The sequence below is a fragment of the Oncorhynchus tshawytscha genome, linkage group LG25, assembly GCF_018296145.1.
Source record: "Oncorhynchus tshawytscha isolate Ot180627B linkage group LG25, Otsh_v2.0, whole genome shotgun sequence".
NCBI lineage: Eukaryota > Metazoa > Chordata > Actinopteri > Salmoniformes > Salmonidae > Oncorhynchus > Oncorhynchus tshawytscha.
In genome coordinates, this window is record NC_056453.1 from 15,412,571 (window position 1) to 15,428,419 (window position 15,849).

Below are 15,849 nucleotides of genomic sequence, written 5' to 3' on the forward strand. Positions count from 1 at the left end.
TGGTTATTTATTCCACTCTTCCTCTCCTCTGTCTGGTTATTTATTCCACTCTTCCTCCTCTCCTCTGTCTGGTTATTTATTCCACTCTTCTTCCTCTCCTCTGTCTGGTTATTTATTCCACTCTTCCTCTCCTCTGTCTGGTTATTTATTCCACTCTTCCTCTCCTCCTCTGTCTGGTTATTTATTCCACTCTTCCTCTCCTCCTCTGTCTGGATATTTATTCCACTCTTCCTCTCCTCTGTCTGGTTATTTATTCCACTCTTCCTCTCCTCTGTCTGGATATTTATTCTACTCTTCCTCTCCTCCTCTGTCTGGATATTTATTTCACTCTTCCTCTCCTCTGTCTGGTTATTTATTCCACTCTTCCTCTCCTCCTCTGTCTGGATATTTATTCCACTCTTCCTCTCCTCTGTCTGGTTATTTATTCCACTCTTCCTCTCCTCTGTCTGGATATTTATTCCACTCTTCCTCTCCTCCTCTGTCTGGATATTTATTCTACTCTTCCTCTCCTCTGTCTGGATATTTATTCCACTCTTCCTCTCCTCCTCTGTCTGGATATTTATTCTACTCTTCCTCTCCTCTGTCTGGTTATTTATTCCACTCTTCCTCTCCTCTGTCTGGATATTTATTCCACTCTTCCTCCTCTCCTCTGTCTGGTTATTTATTCCACTCTTCCTCCTCTCCTCTGTCTGGTTATTTATTCCACTCTTCCTCCTCTCCTCTGTCTGGTTATTTATTCCACTCTTCCTCCTCTCCTCTGTCTGGTTATTTATTCCACTCTTCCTCCTCTCCTCTGTCTGGTTATTTATTCCACTCTTCCTCTCCTCTGTCTGGATATTTATTCTACTCTTCCTCTCCTCTGTCTGGTTATTTATTCCACTCTTCCTCTCCTCTGTCTGGTTATTTATTCCACTCTTCCTCTCCTCTGTCTGGATATTTATTCTACTCTTCCTCTCCTCTGTCTGGTTATTTATTCCACTCTTCCTCTCCTCCTCTGTCTGGATATTTATTCCACTCTTCCTCTCCTCTGTCTGGATATTTATTCCACTCTTCCTCTCCTCTGTCTGGATATTTATTCCACTCTTCCTCTCCTCCTCTGTCTGGATATTTATTCCACTCTTCCTCTCCTCCTCTGTCTGGATATTTATTCCACTCTTCCTCTCCTCCTCTGTCTGGTTATTTATTCCACTCTTCCTCTCCTCCTCTGTCTGGATATTTATTCCACTCTTCCTCTCCTCCTCTGTCTGGATATTTATTCCACTCTTCCTCTCCTCTGTCTGGATATTTATTCCACTCTTCCTCTCCTCTGTCTGGATATTTATTCCACTCTTCCTCTCCTCTGTCTGGATATTTATTCTACTCTTCCTCTCCTCTGTCTGGATATTTATTCCACTCTTCCTCTCCTCTGTCTGGATATTTATTCCACTCTTCCTCTCCTCTGTCTGGATATTTATTCCACTCTTCCTCTCCTCTGTCTGGATATTTATTCCACTCTTCCTCTCCTCTGTCTGGTTATTTATTCCACTCTTCCTCTCCTCTGTCTGGATATTTATTCCACTCTTCCTCTCCTCTGTCTGGATATTTATTCCACTCTTCCTCTCCTCTGTCTGGATATTTATTCTACTCTTCCTCTCCTCTGTCTGGATATTTATTCCACTCTTCCTCTCCTCTGTCTGGTTATTTATTCCACTCTTCCTCTCCTCCTCTGTCTGGATATTTATTCCACTCTTCCTCTCCTCTGTCTGGTTATTTATTCCACTCTTCCTCTCCTCCTCTGTCTGGTTATTTATTCCACTCTTCCTCTCCTCCTCTGTCTGGATATTTATTCCACTCTTCCTCTCCTCTGTCTGGTTATTTATTCCACTCTTCCTCTCCTCCTCTGTCTGGATATTTATTCCACTCTTCCTCTCCTCTGTCTGGTTATTTATTCCACTCTTCCTCTCCTCCTCTGTCTGGTTATTTATTCCACTCTTCCTCTCCTCCTCTGTCTGGATATTTATTCTACTCTTCCTCTCCTCTGTCTGGATATTTATTCCACTCTTCCTCTCCTCTGTCTGGATATTTATTCTGTCTGGATATTTATTCCACTCTTCCTCTCCTCTGTCTGGTTATTTATTCCACTCTTCCTCTCCTCCTCTGTCTGGTTATTTATTCCACTCTTCCTCTCCTCTGTCTGGTTATTTATTCCACTCTTCCTCTCCTCCTCTGTCTGGATATTTATTCCACTCTTCCTCTCCTCTCTGTCTGGATATTTATTCCACTCTTCCTCTCCTCTGTCTGGATATTTATTCCATTTCCTCTTCCTCTCCTCTCTGTCTGGATATTTATTCCACTCTTCCTCTCCTCTGTCTGGATATTTATTCCACTCTTCCTCTCCTCTGTCTGGATATTTATTCCACTCTTCCTCTCCTCTGTCTGGATATTTATTCCACTCTTCCTCTCCTCTGTCTGGATATTTATTCCACTCTTCCTCTCCTCTGTCTGGTTATTTATTCCACTCTTCCTCTGTCTGGTTATTTATTCCACTCTTCTCTCCTCTGTCTGGATATTTATTCCACTCTTCCTCTCCTCTGTCTGGATATTTATTCCACTCTTCCTCTCCTCTGTCTGGATATTTATTCCACCTCCTCTGGATATTTATTCCTCTGTCTGGATATTTATTCCACTCTTCCTCTCCTCTGTCTGGTTATTTATTCCACTCTTCCTCTCCTCTGTCTGGATATTTATTCCACTCTTCCTCTCCTCTGTCTGGTTATTTATTCCACTCTTCCTCTCCTCCTCTGTCTGGTTATTTATTCCACTCTTCCTCTCCTCCTCTGTCTGGATATTTATTCCACTCTTCCTCTCCTCTGTCTGGATATTTATTCCATTCCTCTCCTCCTCTGTCTGGTTATTTATTCTTTCCTCTCCTCTGTCTGGATATTTATTCCACTCTTCCTCTCCTCTGTCTGGTTATTTATTCCACTCTTCCTCTCCTCCTCTGTCTGGATATTTATTCCACTCTTCCTCTCCTCCTCTGTCTGGATTTATTCTACTCTTCCTCTCTCTGTCTGGATATTTATTCCACTCTTCCTCTCCTCCTCTGTCTGGATATTTATTCCACTCTTCCTCTCCTCTGTCTGGTTATTTATTCCACTCTTCCTCTCCTCCTCTGTCTGGTTATTTATTGCACTCTTCCTCTCCTCTGTCTGGTTATTTATTCCACTCTTCCTCTCCTCTGTCTGGTTATTTATTCCACTTCTTCCTCTGTCTGGTTATTTATTCCTCCTCTGTCTGGTTATTTATTCCACTCTTCCTCTCCTCTGTCTGGTTATTTATTCCACTCTTCCTCTCCTCTGTCTGGTTTTATTTATTCCACTCTTCCTCTCCTCTGTCTGGTTATTTATTCCACTCTTCCTCTCCTCTTCTGTCTGGATATTTATTCCACTCTTCCTCCTCTCCTCTGTCTGGTTATTTATTCCACTCTTCCTCTCCTCCTCTGTCTGGATATTTATTCCACTCTTCCTCCTCCTCCTCTGTCTGGTTATTTATTCCACTCTTCCTCTCCTCCTCTGTCTGGTTATTTATTCCACTCTTCCTCTCCTCTGTCTGGTTATTTATTCCACTCTTCCTCTCCTCCTCTGTCTGGTTATTTATTCCACTCTTCCTCTCCTCCTCTGTCTGGTTATTTATTCCACTCTTCCTCTCCTCTGTCTGGTTATTTATTCCACTCTTCCTGGATATTTATTCTCTTCTCTGTCTGGATATTTATTCCACTCTTCCTCTCCTCTGTCTGGTTATTTATTCCACTCTTCCTCTCCTCCTCTGTCTGGATATTTATTCCACTCTTCCTCTCCTCCTCTGTCTGGATATTTATTCCACTCTTCCTCTCCTCTGTCTGGATATTTATTCCACTCTTCCTCTCCTCCTCTGTCTGGATATTTATTCCACTCTTCCTCTCCTCCTCTGTCTGGATATTTATTCCACTCTTCCTCTCCTCTGTCTGGATATTTATTCCACTCTTCCTCTCCTCTGTCTGGATATTTATTCCACTCTTCCTCTCCTCCTCTGTCTGGATATTTATTCCACTCTTCCTCTCCTCTGTCTGGTTATTTATTCCACTCTTCCTCTCCTCCTCTGTCTGGTTATTTATTCCACTCTTCCTCTCCTCTGTCTGGTTATTTATTCCACTCTTCCTCTCCTCTGTCTGGTTATTTATTCCACTCTTCCTCTCCTCCTCTGTCTGGTTATTTATTCCACTCTTCCTCTCCTCTGTCTGGTTATTTATTCCACTCTTCCTCTCCTCTGTCTGGATATTTATTCCACTCTTCCTCTCCTCTGTCTGGTTATTTATTCCACTCTTCCTCTCCTCTGTCTGGATATTTATTCCACTCTTCCTCTCCTCTGTCTTGTTATTTATTCCACCACTCTTCCTCTCCTCTGTCTGGTTATTTATTCCACTCTTCCTCTCCTCCTCTGTCTGGTTATTTATTCCACTCTTCCTCTCCTCTGTCTGGTTATTTATTCCACTCTTCCTCTCCTCTGTCTGGTTATTTATTCCACTCTTCCTCTCCTCCTCTGTCTGGTTATTTATTCCACTCTTCCTCTCCTCTGTCTGGTTATTTATTCCACTCTTCCTCTCCTCCTCTGTCTGGTTATTTATTCCACTCTTCCTCTCCTCTGTCTGGTTATTTATTCCACTCTTCCTCTCCTCTGTCTGGATATTTATTCTACTCTTCCTCTCCTCTGTCTGGTTATTTATTCCACTCTTCCTCTCCTCTGTCTGGTTATTTATTCCACTCTTCCTCTCCTCTGTCTGGTTATTTATTCCACTCTTCCTCTCCTCTGTCTGGTTATTTATTCCACTCTTCCTCTCCTCTGTCTGGTTATTTATTCCACTCTTCCTCTCCTCCTCTGTCTGGATATTTATTCCACTCTTCCTCTCCTCTGTCTGGATATTTATTCCACTCTTCCTCTCCTCCTCTGTCTGGATATTTATTCCACTCTTCCTCTCCTCTGTCTGGATATTTATTCCACTCTTCCTCTCCTCCTCTGTCTGGTTATTTATTCCACTCTTCCTCTCCTCTGTCTGGATATTTATTCCACTCTTCCTCTCCTCCTCTGTCTGGTTATTTATTCCACTCTTCCTCTCCTCTGTCTGGTTATTTATTCCACTCTTCCTCTCCTCTGTCTGGTTATTTATTCCACTCTTCCTCTCCTCCTCTCTCTTGTTCTTAACTGCTCTCTCATTTATTCTTTATTCCCTTATTATATTTTTTTCCTCTCCTCTTCTATTGATCAACATTGAGCTGTGATTAATGGGCGACTGCTGCAAAGGCTGCTGGGCAATTCCTGAGCCAGCGGAGATGTAGAGAGTTAATGTGGGGGGTGGTGGATTTTGTGTGTGTGCTTGCTTGCTGACTGGTGTCTAGATGATGAAGTGCCTTATAGCTTTATGAATCCTACATTACAGTCATGAGCCTGACATAAGATGCTTTTGTTTCAACACATTCCATTTGAAGTGTGTTTTTGTTTCATCCTTTATTTACTCTGATTGTGAATGGCTGCTGAGCGTCTCTGTCCCGCCCTTTCTTTTGTCGCCCAATCAGTGAACAGCCTGGCCCGCTCCAAGTACTGCTGACGCCCAATCAGGAGGGGGAAGAGGTCCGGCCAGTCTACCAGGATGCAGCCCTGGGCCCTGGCCAGCCCCTTCTCTCCTACAGACCCTACCCCAACCTCACCCCTCTCCACTCATCCCTCCAACCCCCTCCCACCGACAACACCGCAGCACAGGTTGAGGAGGGGAGAGACAGCCTTTTTAGCAGGGGAGAGGGGAGAGAACGGGTCAGGAGGGAGGAGGATGTGGGGATGAGTGAGGTCGGGGGACAGGGACTGAGGAAAGTTGAGGAGGAGGAGCGGTTGAGGAGGGGTGAGGAAAGGCAGGGGGTGAGGCTGGAGGAGTTGTTACAGGTCGGGGGGGTGTGTGTGAGACCTCTAGGCAGACACCTGGCCATCTCTCTTCCCTCTTTACCTCTCAGACTCTGGGATATATCAGACACACACACTACCCCCTCACACACACATTCACCCTCTGACCCCCAACACACACGACCCCCACATTCAAACACGGACTCCCCACACATGTATACAGACCCTGAGCCCCCACACAAACAGTCTGACCCTCCGCCCACCCCCCTCATCCCGCAGTCAGCCCCACCCCTCCCCGCCCACCGCCTCTTCTGATTGGCCCAATCAAGTTTCCACCTTCAACACCATCACAAGTCATTGGTCCTCCTGGAGCTTGGACCGCCCAGATGCCGTGGTTACGCCATATGACACACCTCCAGATCGCTGCCTCCCCATTAAGGCACACCTCTCCCACAGAAAATACAACTCCCAGCCTGCCCCTGCACAGCATGAACCCTGTGACCCTGAGGAGGCAGAGTTATCAGAGCTGGACTTCCTATACCGGGCCAGTCTCCAGGCAGGAAGTAGAGGTACATACTGTACATATTGTAGTTGTGTGTATATGTTTATGTTTAAATTGTGTGTATGTACAGTAGCTGTGTGTCTAGTGTGTGTATGAAGCAATGTGTGTATATAGTGTGTCTGATCCCTGACCTCCAGCTTTTCTCCTGCGTGGGAGCAGGTGGCAGCCCGGCCGGGAGCCTGCAGTGTGGGGTAAGAGGGCCAGCCCGCTCCTTCACTCCCAACACGGAGGGGAGTGTGTACCAGACTGACAGCAGCAGCACAATGGTCCGCAGTCTGAGCGGCACAGTCATCAACCCGCGTCGCCACCGTCTCACCGCAGCACGCAGCTTTGTGAGTTTATCATACGCAAACGCCACCGGAGGTTGGTGGCACCTCCAATTGGGGAGGACGGGCTCGTGCTAATGGCTGAAGAGGAATCAGTGGAATGGTATCAAATTCCATTTGCTCCACCCGTTCCAGCCATTATTATGAGCCGTCCTCACCTCAGCAGCCTCCACTGACACACACACACAGGCACTGCTGCACTCCAGTGGTCATGTTGTAGTGCTGCATCTCTGTTTTCACCTCCAATTCTCATCTGCAATACCATCACACTGCTGTTCTCTCTCTCTCTCTCTATCCTCATCTCTCTCTCTCTCTCTCTCTCTATCCCCCATCTCTCTCTCTCTCTCTCTCTCTCTATCCCCGTCTCTCTCTCTCTATCCCCCCGTCTCTCTCTCTCTCTCTATTCCCCCCGTCTCTCTCCTCTCTCTCTCTCTCTCTCTCTCTCTATCCCCGTCTCTCTCTCTCCCTCTATCCCTGTCTCTCTCTCTCTCTCTCTATTCCCCGTCTCTCTCTCTCTCTATCTATCCCCGTCTCTCTCTCTCTCTCTCTATCCCCGTCTCTCTCTCTCTCTCTCTCTATTCCCCATCTCTCTCTCTCTCCCTATTCCCAGTCTCTCTCTCTCTCTCTCTCTATCCCCATCTCTCTCTCTATCCCCGCCTCTCTCTCTCTATTCCCCGTCTCTCTCTCTCTCTCTCTATTCCCCGTGTCTCTCTTTCTATCCCCGTCTCTTTCTATCCCCCGTCTCTCTCTATCCCCGCCTCTCTCTCTCTATTCCCCATCTCTCTCTCTCTCTATTCCCTGTCTCTCTCGCTCTCTATCCCCGTCTCTCTCTCTCTCTCTCTCTATTCCCCGTGTCTCTCTCTCTATTCCCCGTCTCTCTCTCACTCTCTATTCCCCGTCTCTCTCTCTCTCTCTCTCTATCCCCATCTCTTTCTATCCCCCGTCTCTCTCTATCCCCGTCTCTCTCTCTCTCTATCCCCGTCTCTTTCTATCCCCCGTCTCTCTCTATCCCCGTCTCTTTCTATCCCCTGTCTCTCTCTATCCCCGTCTCTCTCTCTCTCTATCCCCGTCTCTTTCTATCCCCTGTCTCTCTCTATCCCCGTCTCTCTCTCTCTCTATCCCCGTCTCTTTCTATCCCCCGTCTCTCTATCCCCGTCTCTCTCTTTCTATTCCCCGTCTCTCTCTCTCTCTCTATTCCCCGTGTCTCTCTCTCTCTATTCCCCGTCTCTCTCTCTCTCTCTCTATTCCCCGTCTCTCTCTCGCTCTCTATTCCCCGTCTCTCTCTCTCTCTCTATTCCCCATGTCTCTCTCTCTATCCCCGTCTCTTTCTATCCCCTGTCTCTCTCTATCCCTGTCTCTCTCTCTCTCTATCCCCGTCTCTCTCTTTCTATTCCCTGTCTCTCTCTCTCTATTCCCCGTGTCTCTCTCTCTATCCCCGTCTCTTTCTATCCCCCCGTCTGTCTCTATCCCCGTCTCTCTCTCTCTCTATCCACGTCTCTCTCTCTCTCTCTCTCTCTCTCTCTCTCTCTCTATTCCCCATCTCTCTCTCTATCCCCGTCTCTCTTTATTCCCTGTCTCTCTCTCTCTCTCTCTATTCCCTGTGTCTCTCTTTCTATCCCCGTCTCTTTCTATCCCCCGTCTCTCTCTACCCCCACCTCTCTCTCTCTATTCCCCATCTCTCTCTCTATTCCCTGTCTCTCTCACTCTCTATTCCCCGTCTCTCTCTCTCTCTCTATTCCCCGTGTCTCTCTCTCTATCCCCGTCTCTTTCTATCCCCCGTCTCTCTCTATCCCTGTCTCTCTCTCTCTCTATCCCCGTCTCTTTCTATCCCCTGTCTCTCTCTATCCCCGTCTCTCTCTCTCTCTATCCCCGTCTCTTTCTATCCCCTGTCTCTCTCTATCCCGTCTCTCTCTCTCTCTATCCCCGTCTCTTTCTATCCCCTGTCTCTCTCTATTCCCCGTCTCTCTCTCTCACTCTATTCCCTGTCTCTCTCTCTCTCTCTATTCCCTGTCTCTCTCTATCCCCGTCTCTCTCTCTCTATTCCCCATCTCTCTCTCTCCGTCTCCCTCTCTCTATTCCCCGTGTCTCTCTCTCTATTCCCCGTCTCTCTCTCTCTATTCCCCGTGTCTCTCTCTCTATCCCTCGTCTCTCTCTCTCTCTCTCTCTATTCCCCATGTCTCTCTCTCTATCCCTGTCTCTTTCTATCCCCGTCTCTCTCTATTCCCCATCTCTCTCTCTCTAACCCCCATCTCTCTCTCTCTCTCTCTATTCCCCGTGTCTCTCTCTCTATCCCCGTCTCTTTCTATCCCCCATCTCTCTCTATTCCCCATCTCTCTCTCTCTATTCCCCGTGTCTCTCTCTCTCTCTCCGTCTCTCTCTCTCTATTCCCCGTGTCTCTCTCTCTATTCCCCGTCTCTCTCTCTCTCTCTCTCTATTCCCCGTGTCTCTCTCTCTATCCCCGTCTCTCTCTCTCTCTCTCTCTCTATTCCCCATGTCTCTCTCTCTATCCCTGTCTCTTTCTATCCCCCGTCTCTCTCTATTCCCCATCTCTCTCTCTCTCTCTAACCCCCACCTCTCTCTCTCTCTCTCTATTCCCCATCTCTCTCTCTCTCTCTCTCTCTATTCCCTGTCTCTCTCGCTCTCTATTCCCCGTCTCTCTCTCTCTATTCCCCGTGTCTCTCTCTCTATCCCCGTCTCTTTCTATCCCCCGTCTCTCTCTATCCCCGTCTCTCTCTCTCTCTATTCCCCGTGTCTCTCTCTCTATCCCTGTCTCTTTCTATCCCCCGTCTCTCTCTATTCCCCATCTCTCTCTCTCTCTCTCTCTATTCCCCATCTCTCTCTCTCTCTCTCTATCCCCGTCTCTCTCTCTCCTTCTGAAGGTGAAGCAGACAGATGTCAGTGCCTCTGCTTACTTACCTAATCTCCTCTGAGACCCTGTATTGTTACACCATCATCATCTTCATCATCACCATCTTCATCTTAGTCATCATCATCATCTTCAACTTCAGTATCTTCGTCTTCATAATCATCATCATTATCATAATTATCATCACCCAGTCCTTTCATGACCCCTTACCCTTCACCTCTGGGGCCTGTCCGTCACTGTGTTGTCCCTCCCCCTGCAGGAGATGCCCAATGGCGCGGGGAGTTTCTGGTGTCTGACGGGGGTGAAGCTGACTTCAGACCACTTAAGACAGTGGTCTTCAAACCACTGACGTGCCTCCATATGCATCTACGCTACAGGCACCTCCCAGGGCTGCTCGCTGGGGTCCATACCCTTCACACCGCTACAAGCACATCCCACATTGGACGTCTAGGGTCCTTACTTACCCTCCACACCACTACGGGGACCTCCCAGGGCAGCCTTATAGGATCCAAACCCTCCACAGTTCTACAGGCACCTCCCAGGGCAGCTCTTTGGAGTCCTAATACTCCACAACACTAAAGGCACCTCCCAGGACAGCTATTTGCAGGTCCTTACCCGTGACACCGCTAAAGGCAGTTCCCAGGGCAGACATCCGGGGTCCTAACTCTCCACACCGCTACAGGCATCTTCCAAAGCAGCCATGCACCTCACCCAACGCCACGATAGGGGGTTGGTCTAGGACCCCCCCCCCCAACCCCAAACACACACCTCTCCCCACGTCCGGCCCTCAGTGGTCTACTAACCTCCCTCTACCCTCATCTCGCACCCTCCGCCCTTCTTCAACTATTCAGTCTATGCAGTCATTCTTAGTCCCCCTCAGCAGGAATTACTCTGAAACCCAAAACAACAAACTCACCTAATTACACTTCTAGCTAGCTAGCTTGCGACCTGCTAGCCTGTTAGCCTCCTAATATAGTCCGACTCTGAACATTATCCTGCTAGCCTTCCCCTCTTTGGGCCTATAAAGGGGGGAGTAGATTAGCTAGCCAGGTTTAGCCTATGATCTCCCTGCTTTATCTGCCCCAATCAGAGGGGCTCTGGAACTTTGAGGTGACTGAAAGATCCACAGGGGGAGGAGGGGGTTACCGATAAGCCACGGCTTCTTCCTTTTTCTTTATGGGCATTTCCTGTCTGACGACAGCACAGCACACCTGGATATGTTGTTTCCAAGGGAACCCCAGGACCAGTGCGTACGTGCCTACATAGCTACGTATAGACTGAACTCTAATAATAACTAAAGTCATGTACAGAAAAACGATATATGAAACCTGTATGTTATTAAGACCTTATGGAATGTTCATACTAATAATGATAATAATGAAGATATTGATAACTTTAGTGGTGACGCCTGGTCCTCCTGGACCTGGATTGAGTGACCTTCACAAGTGTCCAGCTGGAGGTCACCTGACTGACCGTTGTAACGGCTAACGCTGCTCTCCCATTTCTATCGGGAGAAACTACCTTCCTTTTTCCTTTTTTAAAATTGAATAGATTTTTTTTTTTACAGATAACGGTAGCTAAACGGAACAAACTTCTGCACACCTGATGTAACGTGAGAGAGAGCGAGAGCTTTGACCGAGCGAGGGTAAGGGAGCTAAATTGTCATTTGGGAAGTGTGTTTGCTGAAGGGTACTTAGGAAAGTGTACCAGCTGAACGGTACTTGCTGAAGTGTACTCGATGAAGGGTAAATGTAATCTAATTTATTTGAGGCCTCAGGTTAACATGATTGGTTCTTAGTTACTGAGATTCTCTATCTTCTTCTGGACCTTTCCGTTCAGCTCTGACCCTGATGTTACTCAGATATGAATGGTGAACTACACTTTATTATAAATATACTTCATATGTGTACTGTAGGTATTGTCTCTCATGCTCTAGTTATAACAGGGTTCTCTGACTTACCCCTAACTGAATAACACTGACATGTCTTGAAAATGTTATGATATGATTTAACCTGCTGAACATGTTATGACATATGTACATATAATATGTATGTATATACATAATAAGTACATACATTTAATACATTATAACTAATCCCTATTTGGAGACCAATGGCCAGTGCAGAACGAGATCTAGACAGAACTGATAAATGATTGTTGTATCTAAACCAAAGGTTGGCACTTAGACAAAGACACAGCTCTCTGTCTGTCTTTTAACATTGTGATTTAAAAAAAAAAAATGTATTTATTAATTTGATTATTTTGTTGCTGTTTGTGTTGTGGATGTTGGAGAATGTAGCCAACTGTAGCGCATGAGTCTGCTATGCAAATCAACCTTCCCTCCTGACCCTTGACCTCTGACCTGACAGATAGGAAGCAGGAAGTGGACACGCCACGAACGGACGCTTTATTTACGAATTTAAGTCAAGAAGATACGTGATTAAATGCTGCTGTTGAATACTGTACTAAGTCATTGGCTCGATTCCAAATGACACCCGTCTCCCTATATACTACACACTACTTTTGGCCAGAGCCCTACATAGGGAATAGGGTGTGATTTCCGATTCGCACCATATACATACATAGTACTGAAGTGGTTCACTATGTAGTAAGAAGGGATAATGTATACCAGGGGGTATTCAACTCTGACCCTACGAGGTCCGGAGCCTGCTATTTTTCTGTTCTAACTGATAATGAATTGCACACACCTGGTGTCCCAGGTCTAAAATCAGTCCCTGATTACAGGGGAACAATGAAAAGATGCAGTGGAACTGGCTTCGGGGTACAGAGTTGAGTTCGAGGGCTGTATACTATGCTCGGAACAGTCAATGGAAATTCAATGCAAAGAGAGAGTGGAAGAAAGAGAGCGATGGCGAATGAAAGAAAGTACATAGAGAGGAGATAAAATGATGTACTGTTTGTGTGTGAAATAGAGATGATGTGAGGATGAAAGAGGGCTAGGAGTCGTTTTTAGAGAGCGAGTTGTATGTGTTTGTGTGTGTGTAGGGTGTTTGTGTGTGTTGGTACTGGGTATCATTGCTTGGCGAACGAGGGAAAGAGGGATCCTGTATTTTTGCAATAAAGTTATTACCACTGCTCTCTTAATGGGGCGTAACCACTCATCTGACTCTGTCTTCTCATTGGCTGCTTTCTATGTGAAGGGAGGAGGCTGGGTATCATGGCATTTCAGCCTTATTTCTACTGTACCTGAGCAATTAGCTATGCAAAATGGCTTTCCTGCACAGTTTCGCCCATAGCTGCGCGAAGTAGGGGTGCTGGAGGTGTTGCTAATGGTAATACTCCTGTCTGAACAGACATCAATAAAATCATTCAAAATACTGCACCAGAGAGCCACAATTTGGGCAGCACGCTCACCAAATATCAAACTGCTTGTTGAGTTGCCGCCATACAAATAGAATCTTAACACAACTGAGATCCCTACCTATATGTACATACAGTGCCTTCGGAAAGTATTCAGACCCCTTGACTTTTTCACACATTTTGTTACGTTACAGCCTTATTCTAAAAATGATTCAATAATCTACACACCATACCCCATAATGACACATTTTTTTTTTTTTGCAAATGTATTACCCTACCGGTCAAAAGTTTTAGAACATCTACTCATTCAAGGGTTTTTGTTTATTTGTACTATTTTCTACATTGTAGAATAATAGTGAAGACTTTAAAACTAGGAAATAACACATATGGTAAGTGTTAAACAAATACATTTTATATTTGAGATTCTTCAAATAGCCACCCTTTGCCTTGATGACAGCTTTGCACACTCATGGCATTCTCTCGACCAGCTTCATGAGGTAGTCACCTGGAATGCATTTCAATTAACACACATGCCTTAAAAGTTCATTTGTGGAATTTCTTTCCTTCTTATTGCGTTTGAGCCATTCAATTGTTTTGTGACAAGGTAGGGGTGGTATACAGAAGATAGCCCTATTTGGTAAAACACCAAGTCCATATTATGACAAGAACAGCTCAAATAAGCAAAGAGAAACGACAGTCCATCATTACTTTAAGACATGAAGGTCAGTCAATACGGAACATTTCAAGAACTTTAAAGTTTCTTCAAGTGCAGTCGCAAAAAACATCAAGCACTGTGATGAAACTGGCTCTCAAGAGGACCGCCAAAGGAATGGAAGACCCAGAGTTACCTCTGCTGCAGAGGTTCATTAGAGTTACCAGCCTCAGAAATTGCGGCACAAATAAATGCTTCACAGAGTTCAAGTAACAGACACATCTCAACATCAACTGATCAGAGGAGTCTGTGTGAATCAGGCCTTCATGGTCGATTGCTAGAAAGAAACCACTACTAAAGGACACCAATAATAAGAAGAGACTTGCTTGGGCCAAGAAATATGAGCAGTGGACATTAGACCGGTGGAAATGTGTTATTTGGTCTGGAGTCCAAATGGGAGATTTTTGGTTCCAACCGCCGTGTCTGTCACATCTGCTCCTGCTACGCCTTCTGGTGTTCATCCGGTGTCTTCTTGACCTGCAGTTACCCCCCCTGTACACTCTCTCCCTCTCCCTCTCTGTGTGATTGGAGACAGGTGTGCTGGAGTCAGAGCAGATCCCTACCAGCTGCAACTCGTTCCATAATCAAGACCTCTACAAATACTCAGTCCTGCCACTTCCACTCTGCCAGATTGTAATCTCTGCTCAGTCAGTTCATGATTCTAGACATTTATGATTATTCACGATCCTGTTACTCTGCTGTGCCTGTTTCCCTGCCTGACACCGTTTGTCCTCTCATTGCAGTTACCGCTCTGTCTCTGTCTCCTGTTCCACATCTCACCACCCAACTACCTTGCTCTGGATTTTACTCACCACCACCACCTTGGATTCCCCTCGACCTGTTTACCCTGTTCTACTCAGCTAACTCCAATCTCAGTCTCCACATCTGTTTTTTCTGCAACTCATCCGAGCTTCCCCAGATCTGCACTCCATATCTCTCTGTGTAACAAATATTTTGGTTCATTCATCCCTGTTTCCTCATCTGTGTCTGCTTTTGGGTTCCACTTAAGTGTCTTTGTGAGACATGTTGGTGAACGGATGATCTCCGCATTTGTATTTCCCATCGTAAAGCATGGAGGAGGTGTTATGGTGTGGGGGTGCTGGTAACACTGACTGTAATTGATTTAGAATTCAAGGCACACTTAACCAGCATGGCTACCACAGCATTCTGCAGTGATATGCCATCCCATCTGGTTTGGGCTTAGTGGGACTATCATGTTTTTCAACAGGACAATGACCCAACGCACCTCCAGGCTGTGTAAGGGCTATTTTACCAAGAATGAGCGTGATGGTGTGCTGCATCAGATGACCTGGCCTCCACAATCCCCCTACCTAAACCAAATTGAGATGATTTGAGATGTGTCAGACTGCAGAGGGAATGAAAAGCTGCCAACAAGTGCTCAGCATATGTGGGAACTCCTTCAAGACTGTTGGAAAAGGATTCCAGGTAAACACATGGACAAATACGTTTTTGACTCTGTGTGTTGTGGAAAGATAGTGTTTATCTTGGCATTAATTGGAGTCGGGAGTTTAGAAGCCTGCACGATGAAGAATGTTCCCGATATTAGCTACAGAGGCAATGCTTCTAAAATGCCTTTGCATTATATTTAAGATGTTATCTATTTTGCAAATCTGAAACATGTATGCGCTGCAAATAAATACAATAGGCACCTTTACATAGGCTGAAACACCGGACACTCTTCTAGCGAACCACGTTCAGATTCCTCGTCCTCACTTGAGCCCTCCAAGAATAAAGACCCTTTGTGTGTTCTTTCTAATTAGATGTTGGTGACTTTTACCATATGTGTAAATGGAATGCTGTCAAGAAAGAAAGTATTCCAGCCTTTTAAAGACCAACCTTTAAGACTCACAAACAGCGCGCGTGCGGGGGAAAGAAAACCCGGTGGGTGCTATGCGCGCGAGTTGAATGTCTTCATTATTATTCTACAATGTAGAAAATAGTAAAAATAAAGAAAAACCCTTGAATGAGTAGGTGTTCTAAAACTTTTAACAGGTAGTGTAAAAACAGAAATACCTCATTTATATAAGTATTTAGAACTTTTGCTATTAGACTCGAAATTGAGCTCAGGTGCATCTTGTTTCCATTGATCATCCTTGAGATGTTTCTACAACTTGATTGGAGTCCACCTGTGGTA

General features: G+C 45.8%; 1 protein-coding gene across 1 annotated transcript in view; it reads left to right on the top strand.

Annotated features, from left to right (window-relative positions):
* The window catches only part of LOC112224767 (inactive ubiquitin carboxyl-terminal hydrolase 54), a 44,990-nt gene extending 32,209 nt beyond the window's left edge, over nt 1–12,781 (top strand). Inside the window, exons 17-19 of the mRNA XM_042306002.1 lie at nt 5,589–6,476; nt 6,629–6,801; nt 9,921–12,781. Of these exons, the coding sequence (XP_042161936.1) occupies nt 5,589–6,222 (634 nt within the window). The 3' untranslated portion in view covers nt 6,223–6,476; nt 6,629–6,801; nt 9,921–12,781. The remainder of the gene's footprint in view (nt 1–5,588; nt 6,477–6,628; nt 6,802–9,920) is intronic.
* The last annotated feature ends 3,068 nt before the right edge of the window (nt 12,782–15,849 follow it).